Genomic DNA, 20,939 nt, shown 5'->3' with positions numbered 1-20,939 from the left:
TGCAGCTGACCAACTTTTTGGAGATGCAGATTTCATTTTCCAACAGGACTTGGCACCTGCACACAGTGCCAAAGCTACCAGTACCTGGTTGAAGGACCATGGTATCCCTGTTCTTAATTGGCCAGCAAACTCTCCTGACCTTAACCCCATAGAAAATCTATGGGGTATTGTGAAGAAGAAGATGCAATACACCAGACCCAACAATTCAGAAGAGCTAAAAGCCACTATTAGAGCAACCTGGGCTATCATAACACCTGAGCAGTGCCACAGACTGATCGACTCCATGCCACGCCGCATTGCTGCAGTAATACAGGCCAAAGGAGGCCCAACTAAATACTGAGTGCTGTACATGCTCATACTTTTCATGTTCATACTTTTCAGTTGGCCAACATTTCTATTAATCCTTTGTTTTTATTGGTCTTCAGTAATATTCTAATTTTCTGATATGATGAATTTGAGATTTTCATTTGTTGTCCTTTGTAATCATCAAAATTAAACAAAATAAACATCTGAAATATATGAGTTTGTATGTAATGTATGAATATAATATACAAGTTTCACTTTTTAAATGGAATTACTGAAATCAGTCTATTTTTTCATGATATTCTAATTTTATGACCAGCACCTGTATAGAAGCTGCTAACAGTGGCTCCCAGTTTCATTTGCTCACAGTGCTATCAGAGAGTGGATTCTCTGGAGAATAATGCTCGTTAAAAAATGAAATTCTGGCTCAATTCCCAGACAAAAGCATACATTGGTTTCTGTTCAGTAAGGTTATAACAAAGTGCACAAAATTGATTGTTTACATTATTGCAAGGTGGTAGTAGTAGATGAATAAAGCAACTGTATGCATCCAATTTGTATTTCATTCTTAAAAATAAAGAATAATGATTTAAAAGATACTATTTAGACTAAAATATGTCTTACTGTAGCTGCCGTGCTGTTGATGTTGTGCTCTAATTAGAAGTGATGATGTTGCCAGTCACAGACCACAAACATTGGATCTCAATATGACTGGTCATGAGCATCTGTCAGCAAGCCTCCATTGACTCACAGACAGGCCTGCTGGGGCAGATATTCCATTCATGTCATATGGAAGTGCCAGTAATTACCATACTCCATCTAGTATATACAGTTGATAACATCAGCTATTGTGTTAACACAATTTAGCTAAAAAGAAAACATGATATTGGTCAATAAGGTTACCTTAAGAGATTGAAAGATCGTTTTACCATATTCTTATCTTATTCAGAATGAACAATTTAATTGTTGGCAACTGATTGGATTAAAATTAAATCAGAAAAAATCTGTATCTAAGTTGCCAATGAGTTTGCACGTTTCCAATAGTAAAATTATTTGGTCTGGTGTCACTATCTATCTCCAGGAGTCTATGGGCAAAAGGTGCAGTACATCCTGCCCAGGTCACCAGTCTCTCCCAGGACAAAAGACTTACAAAGACATACAGCTATGCACACACACACACACACACACACACACACACACACACACACACACACACACACACACCTAAGGATAATTTAGAGATACCAATTAACCTAACAGTCATGTTTTTGGACTGTGGGAGGAAACTTTAGTACCCAGAGAGAACCAACACCTGCACGGAGAGAACACAAAAACTCCATACAGAAAGACCCCGGGAATTGAACCCAGAATATTCCTACTACAAGACAACAATGCTACAAACTGCGTCACCATACAGCTAGCTAAACTACATACAGGTTTTAGTAATAATCCAAGAGAAAATCCAGTCATGTAAAGTAATAAAAACTAAATCAATAAGTTAAATCACGTAAGTTAAGCCGTGAAACTAGTTCAAATCTGTCTGTATTTACTAAGTATTTCTGCTACCATCTGAAAATTCATGGGTTTATATTGTCCTTTATGATAGTCCATTAACACATTTAAAAGGAAAAATGTATAATTCAAAGGAGGTGAAAAATTTTGCACAAGTATGTTTATTGAGAAAAACATCAAGGCTTTCATTCTTCACTATTATGTATCAGCAAAGTGATATTTTTCATTCATTAATGTTGGAAAGGTGTACATTTTGTATTTTACAATGAAAGAGCCCAGGCAGAAATAGTGAATGAAAAGTTTGTGCATTACAATAATAGACAACATCATGAAAATAATTACATGAGTGCTTTTCACACTCTATTGTGACTTACGCCTAAGCTGCCCACATGTAGTTTGCTGCATTTTTGACTCCTACACATCTTCTCCAGATGCCTGAATTTACACAACAGCTAAGAAACCATTTTTTTTTTTTCATAATCTCCAACAATAAAGCTGAACTGTTTTTGAGAAGTACCAGTAACATCCACCTCAGGGATGCTGGATACATTTCTCTCTGAGCTTTAACAAAAAATAAGCCCTATTAGAGCCCCTGGATGAACACCCTTTCTTAATGTCCGTCTCTTATCCATCTGTTGCCAAACACACACCACAGAGAAAAATATTTAAACTGCATTATACCATTCACCATTTGGTGTATGAATGGCTATAAGTGAACAACAGTTCAATGACTTGGTATTAAGAGGAATTCATCAGATTTATACAGATATTTGGTCTCCATTGACAAAGAATTATTAACCTCAGCATATTGGCAGCTTTATGATGTTGGCATGACAGAGGTTAGACCTATGTGTTCTAATTCACTGTTTCCAGCTCTTGTCCTTAGGACCCTGTACTACCTGTTTTAGATGTGTCAGTGCTCCAGCATACCTGATTGAAATTATTGCATTACTTCTTCAGCATACACTATCCACTGCAGAAGCCTTCAATTACCCATGTTTTTAAGTCAGGGATGTTAGAGCAATGAAACCACCAACACAAGCAGTACATTTGGCGCTGGGTTTTTCAGCAAATTAACCTTTAAAGTAAAACTTACAGTTCACAAAAAAAAATAAAAAAAAATGATGCAGTAACCTCTCTTTAACTTGAGGAGGGCAACAAACAGGCAGCTTTAGACACAAAAGCTGGATTTCAATACATTTGCAGTTAAATGTGTCTGTTAAAGTAATGCCCTTTGAAGTAATGCCTGGGGTATGTAAACTTAGCAGCTACTGTGTTAAGTACAGCTTTCCAACTGCTAGTTGACACAAATTTCTAATCAGCAGCAAAACAATGCATTAGGGTATGTAGACATGGTCGAGCATCCTACAGCAGCAGAAGACCACATCGGGTGCCACTCCTGTCAGCTAAGAACAGGAAACTGAGGCTACAGTTTGCACAGGCTCACCAATAGTGGACAACAGAAGATTGGAAAAATGTAGCCTGGTCCAATTAATTTTTTTTTTTTTTTTGAGAGATTTGGATTTTAGGGTCAGAGTTTGGCATCAACAACATAAAGGCATAGATCCATCCTGTCTTGTATCAATGGTTCAGGTTAGTGGTGTAATGGTGTGACTGATATTCTCTTAGCACACTTAGGGCCTCCTAACACCAATCAAACGATTCAACACCACAGCCTATCTGAGTATTGTTTCCGACAATGTCCAAGCTTTTATGACCACAATGTACACATCTTCTGACGGCTACTTGCAGATGTGCCATGTCATGAAGAGCAAATAACCTCATTGGTTTCTTGAACATTATAATGAATTCACTGTCCTCAAATGGCCACCACACTCACCAGATCTTACTCCAGAAGAGCAGCTGTGGGATGTGGTGGAGCAGAATTGCATCATGGGTGTACAGCCAGCAAATCTGCTTTGACCGTACATTGACCAAATTTCCTGATGAATGTTTATAATACTTAGATGAATCTATGCCACAAAGGATTAGGGCATTTCCGAAGGAAAAGGGGTTCCAACCCGATACTAGCAAAGCCTGCCAATCTGGGCTACTACATTCATTTTAAATTATTAACTGCCTAGTCATCTTTTTTCATTTGTTAATAAAAGGCATGCATATACTGCTGTCTATATGTACCAGGTTTGTACCTGGTTTGGCACCCTCCTCAGGTTTAATGCGGGTTATTGCATCTGATTTTTGCTGCTGGCCAAGCGGATGTGATGTAAACCAGGACAAATGACACAAGCAGCTCTACCCTTAGCAGCTGCTCTCTGCCAACCCAGTTCTGCACTCTGTGCTTTGCTTAGGATCCAAAAAAAAATTACTCTCCTATGATATGAAAATTAAAAGAAATCCTGATTTTAGTCTTCATAAAAGCATTTGTCTGGATAAAAAATCTGAATCATCTGTCCAGTCTAGGGTAATAATTTTACATGAGTCTTGTGTCAGTCAAATGACCTAAAAGCTATTTCAAATTCATATCCGAGTATATATCCAAAATGTGTGTTAAAATGCAAAAATAGGTCCAATTCAGATTTAAATCTATATCTAAAATGTGTGTAAAAAGTTAAAACCACATTGTGAGCAGAGTTGTCCAAACAATCACCAGGACTGACAGGAGGAAAGCTGCCTCAACCACTTAGTGGGTCTTTGACAGGCCGGCAGCAACACCCCAGGAGGCTTTAGTATGAGCTGTGATTTACAAAACACAGACTGAAATCTGGATGCCAAACATGCTGTAACAGCTTAGAGATAGAGATGCAAAGCTATTTTATCATGTAGTGCCTCTTAGACTCAAAAAAAAAATAACTCAAACTGTAGGATAATGGAAAAAGTGAAGTAAGCACTAATGTGTAAATATTTTATTTGCACATAATCCACGGTTTCATCACGTCTATCTTCCACTTATCTACCACAAGAGTCACACTCTTTTGTAACCATCTATGGTTTTTCACATACCTTAACAGATAAATACCATGCTAAATCCCTATTTTTTAAGAAATACAGCACATTTCTATAAGATCCATTATTCTTCAGTCGATAACGTCCTGAATGCCCAGTTTTCACTTACTCTGATTTCTTTTTATGACTGTCAACCTTGTGCTGTCTATGGTATTTTTCCCCTCATTTAGAAAACAGCGCACATTATAAAGTTATGCGACTGAATGACCAAAAACAATACTTATTTTAATTGTTTAAAAAAAAACTTAAGACATTAAAGCCAAAACTACAAGAATATTGATCAAGATTAAAGGATGTTGGATTCATTTGGAAGCTAAATATTAGAAAGATCTCAGGACTTTTCCACCTACAGCAGATGGCACCAAACCTACATACCGCCATCACTTCCTTTAATGATAGAAATGAAGACTTTACTCTTATTTCTGTATCAGTGCTGATTGATAGTTCAGCTTTTAGAACTATGTACACCTTATTAAATCCACTTCTGCTGTGTCCATATGAGGCATGTTTGCCGCATGAAATTGCGATGGACTATGAAAACAGAAGTGATCAGATGAATATATCTCATCAATTAAAATGTGAATCTTACCACTAGTTTTCGTTTTTGTTTCAAGGATACACAATGCTGAGGTAATTAAACACAGCAATAGCTTAACCAAAGCACTGTGATATATTGAAGTCACATTTATAACAGTTCAAAAGCAGTAGTTTGTACACGGTGCATGAAAGCTTCAGCACTATGGTGTTAAATTGCTGCCAAAAATCAGAAAAGAGCAGGGGGAGCGTAATTTTTCTACAGACAGATGGGTAGAGGGGGCGTGTTTTTCTGCACGCGGTGCTGCGTTCAAGAGCACTCGAATAACCATACACGCCAGCAATCACAGTTTTGCACAGTTTCAGTTATTAAATGTGCACTTGTGATTAATAATTGGACTATGCGATTTTGTGGCAGCAATTTAACACCATACAGCAGTCTGAAGAAAGTTACCAACATGTGCAAAACAAGACATGGGAGCTTTGTGCTTAGCTTAAAATGTGTGAGCGACCAAGGCAAATTGCTGCTATTTATTCAGCCCTATTATTTTTTTCACATTATGTCACCTTACATCATTGAAATGAAAGCACAGATATGCAATAAAGGTAAAATATAAAGCCCTTTAGGTTAAAAACCCTCCAGTTGGATGTTACAAAATAGGATACATGTAAGAAAAACAATCATCTTACCAATTGTGAAATATGGGATCTACTTTATGCAGCTGTGCTCTAGTACATAACAAATAAAAAAGGCAAATGGATTTTAGCAGCAAACAGAAAATGGATCAAACCTGGGTATTTCAGCAGAGTATTTATACAGAACATATGATCAAGTACCACAGAAATGGTTCACCACAAAACAAGATAACTTTTTAGGTGTGCAAGCAGAGTTTACAAATCCAAATCCTTTAAATCCTGTAAGAATGGACCCGGGTTATGTAAAAATCTAAAGAGATTGTAACTGGTCTCTCTCTCTATATGCTCCAATCAAGGTGAAAACTGATTGCTATTCTGTTAGTAAAAAGATTGTTTGCACAGTATTGACAGCAGTGGTACCAGTTTGTGTGAAGCATGCTAATGTATATCAAAATGGGTATTTTATTTTAAACAGTAAGGTAGATAATCATGTTTATTGGAAACATATAAAAAAAGTAGACCACTGACTGTTTCAAAGCCACTCTGGTGCTATGTTTAGAAACAACACTGTAACGAGGTAAATGCACACTGCACAGAAGAGGCAAGGCTGCGGGATTTAAAAGAAGTGGTGGGTGGGAGGGTTCAGGAAGAGGGGGCACTGTGGGAGGGAGAGATTCACAGGAAAAAACCTGCAATCAGCCTAAATCCTGACAAGCATTTTTAAAAGACGGCTAAAGCCATACTCACAACAAAACAACCTGCAGTATTTTTGTGTTAAAACGGTTCAACAACAGCAGGAACCTGAATAACCAGAATTTATCCTCTATTATGTGTAGTTTTTTTTTTTTTTTTAGCGGTCCTGTCTTTCTTGCACCCGTCTCTCTGATGGTGTGTGAGCTCTAGCCAAAGGGGAGTGTGGCCCAGTTACCATAGGAACATGTTTACTAGCTTTTGCACTGCTCTCCATCAAACTACCTTCATTTATACTAATGCATTGAGAAATCTTATTACTGCACTTGTGAATGGATGGATCAAAATTAAAGATCCAGAGTTTCACAGGATTCGCTCCAGGAATGTTCCAAGAAGGTGAACCAGATATAGGAGCCACTGGCAATTTGGGGAAAAATACCAGCAAAATTAAAAGAAATAATAGAATCATTAATCTTATGGAGCTGATATAGTGACAGCTTGCATTTACATTGAGATGTGGAACTAAATAAATAAAATACTAAAAAATGGATATGGAAAGCCAGTGTAATAAATGGATGAAATTTAAAAAATTACAATTTGAATGTTTGCCTTTTCAATGATTGGCTATTCAAACTTTCCCTCTAAAAGAGTCAAAACTTTTCATGGTTATTTTTAGTCTTTAATCCGTTATGTTTCCATTTCAAATGTGCACAAAACTATGTTGATATTCTGCTAATTTCAAGAATGCATATTTTTGGGTTGGATAAGAAATACAATTTAAATTGCACATTAATTAATTTGTTCATGCAATAACTCCCAAAAACAACAGCGGCATTGGATGTAAAATACAATTTGATGGTCAAAGGAAATAAAGCCAGTGAGAGATGGATTTTAGTGTCACTAGCTGCATTTCATTAACCATCATATTGCGCATATTGTAGTTACAAAGCCAATTTCACTAATTAGAAACACGGCAATTTTGAAAAAGCCTTCACTTTTAGATTTAAAGTCGGAATTCTTACATTTCACAAAACTGCAGTGGAATCACTTTTTTTTTTACATCACTCGAGTCACGTGGATGTGAAAACTGGACCTTACTGCCTTATTAAAAGACTGGAAGTAGTTGGGGGATGATGGCGTCCTCTAAAGCCATGGAAGAAATATTCCATTCTATTCAATTTATTTATACAGTGCCAATTCAAAGCATGTTATCTGAAGGCACCTTAAATTGTCAATTCAATTCACATAAATCGCAATTGTTTAAATCTGCCACTGCCATGTTGTTTTTAAATTTTACTGTGTGAACAAACATATTCATGTGCAGTTTTAATTGTACTTGTTATTAAATATATCTAAGGCTCCTTCAGGGTCCTGTTTTTCTAATACTCGTCATCTATCCGCTGTAGACTAAACAAAACAACTACCACAGTTAGCAAAGTGTATGCTTCAAATTATAATGTATATATTTTTTTATTTGTATTAATTTGTTTAAAATTTCAGTGTTTAGTTTTTCAGGGTTTGATTCCTCAAAGCAAAATCTCACATTCAATGTCAATGCAATCTGTCACTGTTTTAGCTCCATAGAATCTCATTATACTGCTGTGCAGTCATAAGCATTTAAAAGTTGATTTTATATATATATATATATATATATATATATATATATATATATATGTGTGTGTGTGTGTGTGTGTTGATATATATATATCAACACAGGCCTTTACCTCTTTTTTTTAATGCATGATTTTTTTTCATATTTATAAAATAGGTTGTCACATTGACGAGATATTCTATGCTGGTAAGTATCAACATATCTGCTTATCTGTTTCAAATTTATTTTAGTATTAATATAATATTTATAAAAAATAAAAAGGTCAAATTTGATAATGAGTGACTCTCCAACCCTGATAAAACCTCCTGCTCTCCGTTTTTAAATGTGTATATTAACCTTAGCTGATAAGTGGAGATATTAAAATGATAGATTCATTTTTCTGTTTTTGTCATATCTTCAGATACATGTGGAAGTGAAGAATGAAAGCATTAGACCCTGGTCTATGTAATACATATGTCAAAATTATTTTTTACCTAGATCTTCAACAAAAGTTATTTTTTTACAGGGTTTGACTGTTAAAAAAAAAAAAAAGGTGGGACATCCCAGTGGGACACAGCTGCACTGTAAAAACTATATAGAAATAAGTAAGAATTACTTAAAATTAGTGTATTTAGCCTTAAATACATCAGGTAAATTTAATTTTTTTTTTTACTCTTCGAATAAGATTAGTAGATAATACGCACTTGAAATGAGACTTTTTTTTTTTTTAAAGAAAAAATTACTTATTGAGATTTAAATTTTTTGCAGTATGGTAATGGGATTTCATCCATCCTGCTGAGAACTGTATTACATAACTAAAATAAAAAGCTAAACACTTAAATGATATAAATTCCCAAACAGGGAATCTCTGCTAACATTTTTTACTTTGTCGTTTTAATGTTTGAAATTAAAAAACAACAGGTTTATGCGCTTTGTTGACTCTCCTGGAGCCAATAAAAGGAGATGCTTTGATCCATGGAGGAGGAGAGGAGAAAGACTCTGGGTCTATCAAAGGCAGTGCAGAAGAGAATGGAGCTATCAAACCCTGAGGATGGCAACATAAAACAGAGGGAAGTGTGTCAGTGTGGGGCTCAGAGGGAGCCTGATGCTCCAGTGAAGGATACAGGAGAGAGGAAAAATAAAATAAAAACAACCTTCAATGCATAGAGGTATTTTTTCGCTAAAAACATGACTGGGTAGTCATGACATGAAAAGCAAAAATCAGAAGTTCAATAAAAGCTTTCAACACTGTAAACAGAACAAACAGTAGCCTGGCAGTTACATATAAAAACACAGATAACGAAGAGAGCAAAAAACCTCGGCAGACCACAACGAACGGACTGAAGGACGAAGCTGGGAAACAACACAAAGCTGACAAGAGCAGAGAAGCAGACGGGTTCGTTTCTAGACTGACTCACTTGGCGTTAAAACTCCTGGTCCACCACAGCAAACCTCCGCTTGACCAACCAAGCCAAACTGACCCTGATGCGGCAGCCACGTCTTTGACGAAGTGTCCATGCAGCTATATGGCACAGACACAAGTAGAGTTTGAAATTTTAGTTTTAATAAACCAACAATCCCAACAGTGGTATTGAATGTTAGGCAAAATTAACGTAAGAAATTGGAACAAAATTATTGTTTTTTAGTTACTAAAAAGGAAACCATTGCACATTTTGTCACATTGCAACCACACATTCAATGTGCTTTATTAGGATTTCATTTGATACACAAAAAGTGTTGAATAATAGTCAGGTGAATGGAAAATAATAAATGGTTTGCACTTTTTTTCACATTTAAGATGTTAAAAGTTCTAAAAAGAATATTTAGTTCACTGACATGTTCAAGTTTTAAAACTATATAATTCAATGAAAAGGTAGATGGAGCTACACTGCAAAAAATCTAAAATAAGTCATCTTTTCTTTAAAAAAGTGTTTTTTTTAATAGAGGAGGAAAGTGAGACACTTTGCCAATGGAACAGGAAGATTTACATTTAAAATAAGAAAAAATAATTGCATTGTCTTATTTCAAGTGCATATTAACTAATTCTCATTTTAAGAGTAAAAATCCTCATTCCATTGACAGATCATCTTATTTTCCAACTCAAGTTAAGGGTAAATACACTTATTTTAAGATGTTTTTTCTTATTTCTAAATTCTTTTTGCAGTGTACATTTAAGGCAAACTTGGAAGAAGAAAAAATACTTGAATTTAAGACCGATAACCACCAGACTGTTACAGTCATACCAAAATGTTTCCCTAGATGCTAGAAAAAAATTAGATTTTGATAGAGTGATTCTAAATCTCTACTTTTTAGATGAGATGGCTAAAAAACAGCTTTGTTATTATTTTGACCATTTTTCATACAGTGATCATTTAGGAGAACTGGACAGCATCATAAGATGTTCAAAGAAAAATAGGTTTTATTCTACCTAAATATCTAAACACCAAGATTAAAGAAAGTTAAACATCTTTGTTAACAAATACTGTTTTCTTCAGAGAGAAATCCAGCTTAGAGTGATTAAACTAACAGTAACAATTCATCGCTCAATCCAGTATGTCTGAACCTAAGCTAATTTGCAAATAAAAATTATGAAACCAAGTGAACACTTCAGATTATTCATTGTAAGACAATAATTTTCTTTCCTATTCATATTAACCAACTTCAAGTAAAGTTATATTCAGAATTGTAGCTAAACTGTAAGTGTAACATGACTAAATCTGAAAAGGTTTTAAAGGGTTTGTATATTTTTGCAGGGCCCTGTACACAGATGCAAGTTAACCTTTTGCTTGTGGTGAGCATTAAATTCCTCTCACTAAAGTTAATGTTTACCTGATTGGGTTGGATGAAATAACTCCTTCTCAGAGGTATATTCAGTCCTGATTGCATCCTGAAACATCGTGTTTTTTCGTGCACAAGGTTTTTTCACATGCGGCCTTTTATAGTTGCCCTTTCCAAGCTAAATGTAATCAAGCTGTTCAACTACAATCTGCTACCATGATTAATTGATAAGCACTCCTACAGACACATCAGCAATGTGAGATTCCTCTCCTGCTGTAAGCAGGTGCTGGAAAACTCTCCACTTTGAATTCTCACTGATATCTGATGTGATTTTTGCTTTGAAAATAGCTCAATTACTTAAAAAAATTCACAAAAAATTAAAAGCAACATTCTTTTCTTTGCCTTCTGAGAACTCCAACTTCATAAATATTTTAGATGATGAATATTTTCTTTGTCTAGACCTGTGGTTCTCAACCTTTTTGAGTCGTGACTGCCAATTTAACCTACACTGCTGTCCACGACCCCCCCATCCCTACCCCACTTTGTTGCTACTGACTAAGAACTTGTTTTGAGTAATAAATTTTCTGTATGAGACCAATCGCTTGCTGTCCTTGTAATGTCTGGTCAGAATCCACAAATAATTTTGCACATATTTTTCCAAAGGGATTTGTCAACCTCTAGAAATCAGTTGGGGTCTGGGCCCCAAGGTTGAGACTGGTTGGTCTAGAGTAAAATTTAGATTTAAAGGTATAGTGGAGGATGTTCTTTTTCCTGCCGTATCATCAAAATAAATGGTCCTCCTAATTGTCAATCATTCTGTTGATATGTTTACATAAGGCCATCCTACGCGCTCATCCCCATTTTGACTTACCAGTTGTGAGTCTGACAATATGGAAAAATTCTAATCTTCTTTTGGAAAGTAAGCTTGTATGAGTGATGCAAAATCCAACTTTTAAACAGAGCGCCCATGAGGAGAAATGGGCTCATGCATGCTCTCCCACGGGTTTAATAGGGGTTCCCTCTCCTGAGCTGGTACTGGGTTGTGCATGTGCAATTTCTTTTTAAAGTGGAGAGGGCGGGTCTTTTCAAAAATTCGCAAAACTCCTCCACCATACCATTAAAATCTCCAAACTACACTGTGAGGATTACGGATTACATATATTGTCAGATTAAAATCTTCAATTGGATCAAAACTGTCTGAAGTATCTGTGAGGTTTTAGGTGTGAACTTCCCACTGTCAAAATTCCCACTACTATGAGATAAAAGGGCTCAGATTTTGGAGTGAAGGTCAAACATCCATCAAAGAGATTCAATTGTGAATGAATTGAAACAAACCTCGCTATCCATTTATTATTTTTTTTTTATATAACAGCTGATTCATTACAGAAACATTACATGATCATGTATAATTTCTAAGCTGCTAAATAAAGGGGTGAATGATATGAAAATATACATAAGATAAATACAGGTACATGATTGATTTCCACTATTATAAAAACATTTACTAGTTACAGTTTCATAATAGATCAGGTTAAAGATCAGTAAAAGGTTAAATAAACATCACCTTCTAAATGTACAAAAAGTGTTAAAAATTCAGCTTTAATCTCTGAAGCATAATTTATCCTTTCATCATGTTATCTAAGATTAAAGTTGGAGAAAGGAAACGGCTAGAATTAGAAAAAAAAGGATCGCAAAATTCTTAAAAACAGTCTGGAAAGATCACAAAATAATATAACCATTTATAGAAGGGTGGGACTCATATAAGATGAATGCCCTGAAATATTTTATACTGAATCTGCATCAATATTCACCATCCTCAGGATCCATTGTACTTAATATGATAAGTGTTAAATTCAAGCAACACTGAGTAGCTTGTAGCCACCAGGGGGCGCTTGACCTGTAAGTTCCAGGTTTAGTGCTATGAAAACAACTGGCAACACTGCAGTGTCACAGAATTTAATATTCACCTTCTGTGTTTTGAAATCTGATACAGACTACTTTGAACTATGAGAAGTCATGGAGTTATTTGCAAAATGAAGGTAACAATCACTCCTTTCAATTAAATCCTACATCAGAGAACCAGAAATATGTATAATCAGGTATGTATCATATCTGTAATGTTGCCTAACAGCAACTTTTATCTTAATTAGCTCTCGTTTTTAAGGGGAGCACAGACTTGGTCACATGACTGATTCAGCTACGTATCCAACTGAAGTTTTTGAGAAAGTCAGCCCAGATGGGGCAATAATACACACCAAGTGCTGTATATTGACCTAAAAATTATTTAACATATCGCAAATTTGGCAGATACTTGGGTCAAAAGTTACACAGTGCTGCTTTTAGTAGTTTTATTAACTTTACTTGTGGTCTACTGATAAAAAATATGGTTATGTGTTTTTAGTAAGTCATACATAAGAGCAGAAAATACCTCAAAGTTATTCTCATTTAATCGAGGATCAAATTTTGTCATATTTCAAATGGTTCGGCTGACCCAATGAGAACCATAATCCCAATTCCTCAAGCAAAATATGGTGAAACATGAAAAAAATAATGATTATGAGTTAGATCTGAACATATCTTATTATTGTTTGTCTTAATAGTCCTATTAAAAAATTTGTAAAATATTAGATTATATTTTCCTTATTCGGTTACTTTAGCAATATGGCCACAGTTTGCCCAAGTCTGCTCTGGTTGGTTTACCAAGCCCTCCTTCTCCCTAAAGGTGAGGACTGCTGAAGTATCAGAAACAGAAAATGCAGGAGCCAAATTAAGCCACAACACAGTCTGCTTACCTTAAAGTAAATATGCTAGTATGGAAAGCATCGTTAAAATAAATTTTTTTAAGTGAAGCTCCTACTTTCTTTAGTTTTAAAGTAGTTATTACTTCTAATCACCCAAGATCTTAATATCCCTCAGAGACTTTTATGGGAGTACCTTTTTATTTTACTCCTGTCCAAATCAGTTCGAACCTGATCTGAAGTCGGCAAACAATCCCAATGTCCTCAGTTAAAGTAACCCTCAGACCATAAGCCAGGATGGAGAACAGGTGTAAGAATCACAGGTCAAGAGAATCAGTAAGTCCCAGCCAAATTAAGGTGTTGTTCTTGTTTATAATTTTTCATTATTATTATTTTATTTTTATTTATTTATTTTTTTTTTTTGCTAAGGTGGTCTTCTGGTCTCCAAAGTGATTCAAAAATTTGAACTTCAAACTTCATTTTTCCTTTTCCCAGTCTCTTCAGCACAAGTTAACATTAGGCCATTAAACTCCAGAGACAAGATAATTAATCAATTACCCTAAAACTTTTTGGAGAAAATAATCCCTAATATCCCTTGGAAATAGACTGCGCACCTGTCCAGGGTGTACCCCATCTTTCTCCCATAAACTGCTGGAGATAAGCACCAGCTCCCCCATGACCCTGATGGATAAACTCAGGAAGATGAATAGATGGATGAATAATCACTAATTAAAGAAAAAAAAATTATTTTGTTTCTTTTTCCTATTTAATCATTAAAAATATATACCTCTCTGTGATAGACAATATATGTAATCCATAATAATCTCTGATTAACCAAAAGGATGATTAATAAAATATTTAAATAAAAAAATCTTTAGACCCTCTTTCCTTCTTCTAATTTATATATCAATAGCAGTATCAATATCAATTTATATTATTATTATTATTATTATTATTATTATTATTATTATATATCAATATCAATAGCAGGGTGTATTTTGAGTTGGCCAACAATAAGAATTAATACTTCCACAAGCCAGTCAAATTGGTTGGAAAAGAAGGTTTGAGAAAAAGTAGGAGGGTCAGTTTTAAAGAATGATGACAGAATGATTATTAGTGGCCAAATGCAAAAGAAAAACTTTTTAAGGAAACTTCAGGACTGAACTTTGTTTAGATAAGTTTCTGAAATTGTAGTTTCAGAGGAAATTCAACCGGAATGACAGATCCTTTTTGTTCTTGGCAGAGCGTTTAAGCTCCATCCATGCGTTGCACTGACAATGGCTGAAGAAGGGGAGAATTATAACGGAAACTCAGTGTTGGAGGAAAGTCAAAGCTCTGCCGGCTGTCAGACTCTCAGCTGACAACTGCAACGGAGCGGCGATGGAGTCCACATTCTCAACCGTTTGCAACAAATTGAGAGAAATCAATTGATGTCAGTGATTCATGCCTTTCTAACCAACAAATTCACTCTGCAAAGGGATGCATGATATTCCAATAGTCATTCCATGTGAAGTAGAAACAGAAGATACAGCTGGGGGGCATGAGTTAAGAGTTATCTTGCTCCATTACAAGCAAACGTTTCATTAATAAAAGAGGTATCCACCCCTCTTCAGTGTTTTTTTTTTTTTTTTTTGGTTAAGATGAGAGTATCCACTGTGTACAATAGCAATTCTACATAATGGGCCATGAAGGTTACGGCATCCATACAACCAGAACATTAACTACATCTGACGCCAGCTGAGATGGATGAACTCTATCATGGCAGAGAATAAATAATTCACTGACCATCCAAGGTGCTTATCTGGTAAAACATTTTTACAAACTATGACTCAGTTATTCCCTCTGAATCACCACCAGAATGTATTTTGAAAATAAACCATTTACTGGAAAACAACCCTAGAAAAAACATATTTTGTTGCTAAGTCTAAGTCAGCTATTTCACAGATAATAAGATGATCAAGGCCTCCTGTTGTTTGTACAGGTGTAGGTAAAACTCCCCTGAGAAAGATAATTAGTAAACTATATGTAGGAATTAAGAGGGCTTTAGCATCCAGCTTGAGGCATCATGCATTACATCATATATGTAAATAATTAAAATTATGCATGAGGTACAGTGGCATTTAAACAAAGTAAAAGGCAAGTACAAGAACACAACTTTTAAATGAGACTTTTCATCATAATTTTTAAAGCTCTATTACCTAGTGTAGAGCATACATGAGGTACAGACCAAGTGTTTCCCTTTTATTTGGGGGTGGCAGTAGTGAGCAATGTGTCTTAAATAGGTATAGAGGGTAATGGTGGATGAGACCACAGATCAAACCTGCATTTTACAGCACAGAGAGATAAGTTTGCTTTTGTTTTTTTATGGTCAACTGGTTGACAGTAACCTGTATTTGTCTCTGCCTCCTACTAGAGGAAGAATAAATGTTCTGAGTTGTATCCTGCTCAACTATTGGAGTAAAGGCTGGACATGAGGTTTATGTTCACCAGAAATCTCTGATTAGGAGACATTGTTTCTGGGTCCACCTAATGTTTTTCAAGGCTTCCTGTGAAGAATGTTATAGTATCACTTATTCTTGAACAGACCTCAGTAGTCATGTCCATTCATCATGAAAATAGATTCCTCCTGCTTTTGAAAAAGTTTTTTTTTCTTTTTTGTTTGCATAAACTTCCAACAAATATTGATTGGAAATGAAAAGGTTGTCTAAATTGTAGTCATTTAGAAACTTTTCCCCTTGTTCAATAAACACTTTTTGTTTGGGCTACAACTGGTGTTGGCTTTTTACAAGACTTACATATTCCTGAGAGCAAATCAATTATAATCATAATTTTAAGTTTATGAAAGAGACATTGTAGTTAATTTCTTCAATTTCCTTTTGTGATTAGTAATAACTAATGGTGCAAAAATTCCTTGTCTTTGTATCTAACATCACATTATCCACCTCCAGCAAAAGAAATCACCAGTCTAATAAACAATTTATATGCTCTGAAAAATCTAAAAGCTCAATATCTAATTCATATTAACTTCATTACTTATTTTAGTAGCAGTGGAACCAACAAGCAAATAATTGCCTAAAATAAAAGGTGATGATCCAGTTAAGATTACACCAACTCAACTGCACTGTTAAAGTTCACAATTTCCTGCATATGCTTTACAAAAGACCCTTTGCTTACATGTAACAAAAGAGGGTCTGACATGTGTGACCCCGATTCACAAAGCTTCTTAGGTCACAGGAAAAAAGTAGACCAAACTGCACTGACCCGCACTAGAGAAGGACTATCTACATCCGCTCTCCACATACAGGCTTGTTTAACACCTTCCTCAGAGCTGCTGGATTCAACACTCCTTAAACACCTAACAGTGAGACTAAGCATTAATGCAAGGCACTTTTTTTTTCTCGGAACACACCCACGATTTGGCACTTACCCAAAAAAACAGGACTTTCTGGAGAAGAAATCAGAACATCTGTGGGTGCAGACTGGATCCAGGTGGGTCTCCAGGGCACTTAGGGTAAGGGGGGGAGGGTTATGAGGCTTAACTCCTTGTCGATGCACAGAAGGAATCAGTTTGTGAAGGCATTACAGAGACGCTGATCCAGGTATAATCTCTAAAAGCTTGAAGTTTTTCATTCATTAGGCCAATTCGTTGTGTTTCACTGCTGCAAACAACTCTTGATCCTCACCTGTGCTGCAGTGTCCATAACTGTTTCTGTTGAGAGTGACAGCTTCTGAGGGGGGGAGAAAAAAAATGATGCTGATGCTGTGACAGGAAAACCCTTCACCTCCAGCTCAGTCCATCACTGAAGCCACAGCTTGCCTGCCAGTGGCGGCTCAGCTGTTCTCCTCTGCTTCTCTTTCCTGTCTTCCTCCACTACTCTCTGTTCCCCAACGAAATGCAAAGCAATCCCTGCGCAGCTCGCACGGTAATGGAGACAATCTCCCTTTTTTGTCATCTTAATTGTTTGATCATGAGACTCCAGGCTGCCCCCTCCTATATCTGGGAATAATCTCGCCTTACAGCTGCAGAGTGGTTTATATTTTTTTCCACACACCTGAGCGTAAAAAAGGCATGAAACTGTGACAAGTGCTCATGCCGATTACATTAGAATAAATGTTACTAATCAGATGGTGATGATGATGATTGCAGTGATTGCCAATAACTCTGAGCTGGAAACAGCCCCGCTGCGCGCCCCAAACCCCCCAAAAAAGCGTCCGAATGCAAAGAATATTCACAGAAAAATGCGTACCAGCAAATCAAATGAAAATCGCACTCATGCACGAATGGTAAATAGATTTTTTTTGTTTTGTTTTTTTTTGTCTAATCGTGATCCTTTCTTCTACCTCAGATGATGGTTTAATCTTGGCAAGCGTCTGCAGCAGTTGGCGCACAACGACGTCCCCATAATCCAAAGGAAAAATGCGATAAGAAAGAGGACAGGATCTGGTTGTTAATTGATGCCGAAATGACCCTTTTGAGCGCTTCCAGTCGCACCTGATTTAGATTTAACGGCGAAGCTCGGAGGGAAAAAAAAAATGATCTCTGCTCGGAGAAGGGCGGAGATGGTGGGCAGGAACCATGCAACGCCTCCAACGGTACCCGGTCCGCTCGATTCAGAGCCAGCTGGAGAGGAATTATTCAATCATTATTCTCACAACTCAATATATAACTGTTTACGGAGGAAAATAAAAAAGTTAACTGATTTTAAATTGTATTTCAGTGTAATATGGGAAAAGAGTCAGAATTCCGACTTTAATCTCAGAATTCTGACTTTTTTCTTAGAATTCTGACTTTTTTTTCTCAGAATTTTGACTTTTTTCTTAGAATTCTGACTTTTCTCATAATTCTGACTTTAATCTCAGAATTCTGACTTTTTTTTCCCATATTAAACTGAAATTAAATTTAGATATCAGTTAACTTTTTTTTTCCATTGGCCCTAATCCAAATAAAGGAACAAACAAAGTTAACATGAGCTAACGGATATCCAGCTGTATTAATGAGGAAATCATCTAAAATTCAGTTCAATTCAGTTTATTTATATAGCGCCAATTCACAACACATGTCATCTCAAGGTACTTTACAATTCAACCAGATCATACAGTCGAATTGGTTCAAAGTTTTCTATCTAAGGAAAACCAGTTGATTGCATCAACTCATTGACTTGAATGCAATTCCTCACACTGAGCATGCTTGTGGTGACAGTGGAGAGGAAAAACTCCCTTTTAACAGGAAGAAACCTCCAGCAGAACCAGGCCCAGTGTGAGCGGCCATCTTTTGAGGCCGACTGGGGTTCAAGGAGACAGAAGCAGAGATACAAAAAGCAGCTGTAAAAGGCGGCCCCATCCAGGAAACACACAGCCAGGCAGACGAGCTCCGAGCCAACTCCCATGTCAGATGATGAAGAGAGCACGTCCAGCCAGTCACAGTCAGAGAAACAGGACTACACTGGAAAACAGGCAGATCTCCAACATCTATAAACAAAGGTGTTGATGGCAGCAGCACAGCTGATATTTCAAATTTAAAATTCCGTTTGTTCATTTTAAAGTGTATCAATTACAAACTAATTTAAAAAAGCCATTAGCTACTAAATAAAGGCACATTACTAGAAGGTTGAATGAAGGAAAATCTTTGTGGTGTTATGTTGTCCCTGTTGTAATTGTTGTGGAAATGTCAAATGTATGTTTTCTAATTCTCAACTTTTTTTCTAATTAATTTTGTTATAGGCTACCGTTATTGATTAAATTCTTGTTATGGTTGTTGTTATTGTTGTTGCTACTATTAATAATATTGTACTAGTTAGTATTATTATTATTACTGGTAGAGATGCTGGAAGCAGGTGGGAATTTGCCATTAGGCAATAATAGGCAGTTGCCTAGGGCCCAAGTTCCTGGGGACCCCATAAAATTCTGTCAACATGTATGGTTAATAAAATTATTCCTTATTGGTGCACATTAATGAATGTTCAGACAGCAGCAAGCCATTTGAAAACAAACTATTCGAAGAGCAGTGTTGCGAACTTGGTGCCTTTTTCGCTTTTCAGACCCCTCTAGCACTTTTATTTCAAAAAAGCGCCTAGTGCCAAATCTAGCGACTTTATCCTGCTAGTTGAGACTTTGGTGACAACATATAAAGGCACCGAACTCTGCTCACCAGAGCAAGTAGATTCGTAACCCCGCCTCCTGCTCTACTCTATCTTGTCTGCTGTCCTGATTCATGTAGCTATTATTTAATACAAATTAAAAATGGAGAACAGATAAGCAGATCATGGCTTGTCTACAATAAAAGAAGGACTGGGTTATTTAGTTTGCTGTCAACTTTTTGGAAACACAGGAAGGAGCAATCAGCTAAGTGAGGTTAGTGCTTGGAAAAAATCTTTCATTCCCTTTGAGACAGCATGAACACTCAGCTAAAATCAGGAAAACAATAAGAAAAGGGACAAGAAGGTCCTTATCCTAAAATTAAATCAGAATAAAATATCTGTTTTGTGAAGATATATACAATTTCAGAATGGATAAATCAGAAAATTCCAAAGCAATACGATAATATTAGGATTTAGGGTGAAGCATAAGAATTTACCCTTTGTACTGTAATGGTCCTATAGGGGATGAATTTCATGTTTTACTTGAGTGCAACAATTTATAAGTTGTTGATTTTAAGCAAAAGCAATTGCAAAATGTTACAGGCAGCAACCATTAAAATATGCTTCTTCAGTCTGACCAACCAATATAAATTGGGTTCTTTCTTGAAACGCGACTTGTCTCTCTTTCAGGAAGTTCTGCCATTGTTGAATTTATATTTCTTTTTGTTATCATGTAAAGTTTGACCTTTATACCAATAAAAAAGAAATGCATCTGTAGATCTAATTATTGGTCTTCCCTTTTGTACAAATTTTCTTGAGAGCTCACATTACTCCAACAAGTCCATGAACATGGCTGCCTAAAAGTTTACTTGCTACAAAAAGGGAAATAACAAAACTAAAACAACCCATTCTGTGACAGGAGGTACATCCAATTTCTAATAACTAGATCCCAAGGGTGCTGAAAAGCCGCGGGCTCACTGTGTAAAAAAAAAAAAAAAAAGATTTGCCGTGAGTTCATCTCAAGTTTGTTATTTAAGAAAATTGGACTCAGCCTGAGAAACCCTGCACTGAGTCTCAGTATCTGCTTTCAGATTAACTCATGTCTAGTAATGTGCT

General features: G+C 36.1%; 1 protein-coding gene across 5 annotated transcripts in view; it reads right to left on the bottom strand.

The window, feature by feature from the left end:
- Positions 1–18,329, bottom strand: part of LOC119784833 (ras/Rap GTPase-activating protein SynGAP-like) — an 86,161-nt gene extending 67,832 nt beyond the window's left edge. For 2 of the 5 annotated variants that reach the window (XM_038287078.1, XM_038287079.1), the window contains exons 1-2: positions 17,174–18,328; positions 9,649–9,752 (exon numbers count right to left, since the gene is read on the bottom strand). In XM_038287078.1, the coding sequence (XP_038143006.1) occupies positions 9,649–9,748 (100 nt within the window). In that variant the 5' untranslated portion in view covers positions 9,749–9,752; positions 17,174–18,328. Of the gene's footprint in view, positions 1–9,648; positions 9,753–17,173 lie in introns of all 5 variants that reach the window. The other 3 variants (XM_038287080.1, XM_038287082.1, XM_038287081.1) reach the window with 3 other exon arrangements.
- Positions 18,330–20,939: the final 2,610 nt, after the last annotated feature.

This window comes from Cyprinodon tularosa, unplaced genomic scaffold (assembly GCF_016077235.1).
Source record: "Cyprinodon tularosa strain WSP-4 unplaced genomic scaffold, ASM1607723v1 ctg234, whole genome shotgun sequence".
Lineage (NCBI taxonomy): Eukaryota > Metazoa > Chordata > Actinopteri > Cyprinodontiformes > Cyprinodontidae > Cyprinodon > Cyprinodon tularosa.
This window is presented reverse-complemented; position numbering and strand designations above follow the sequence as displayed.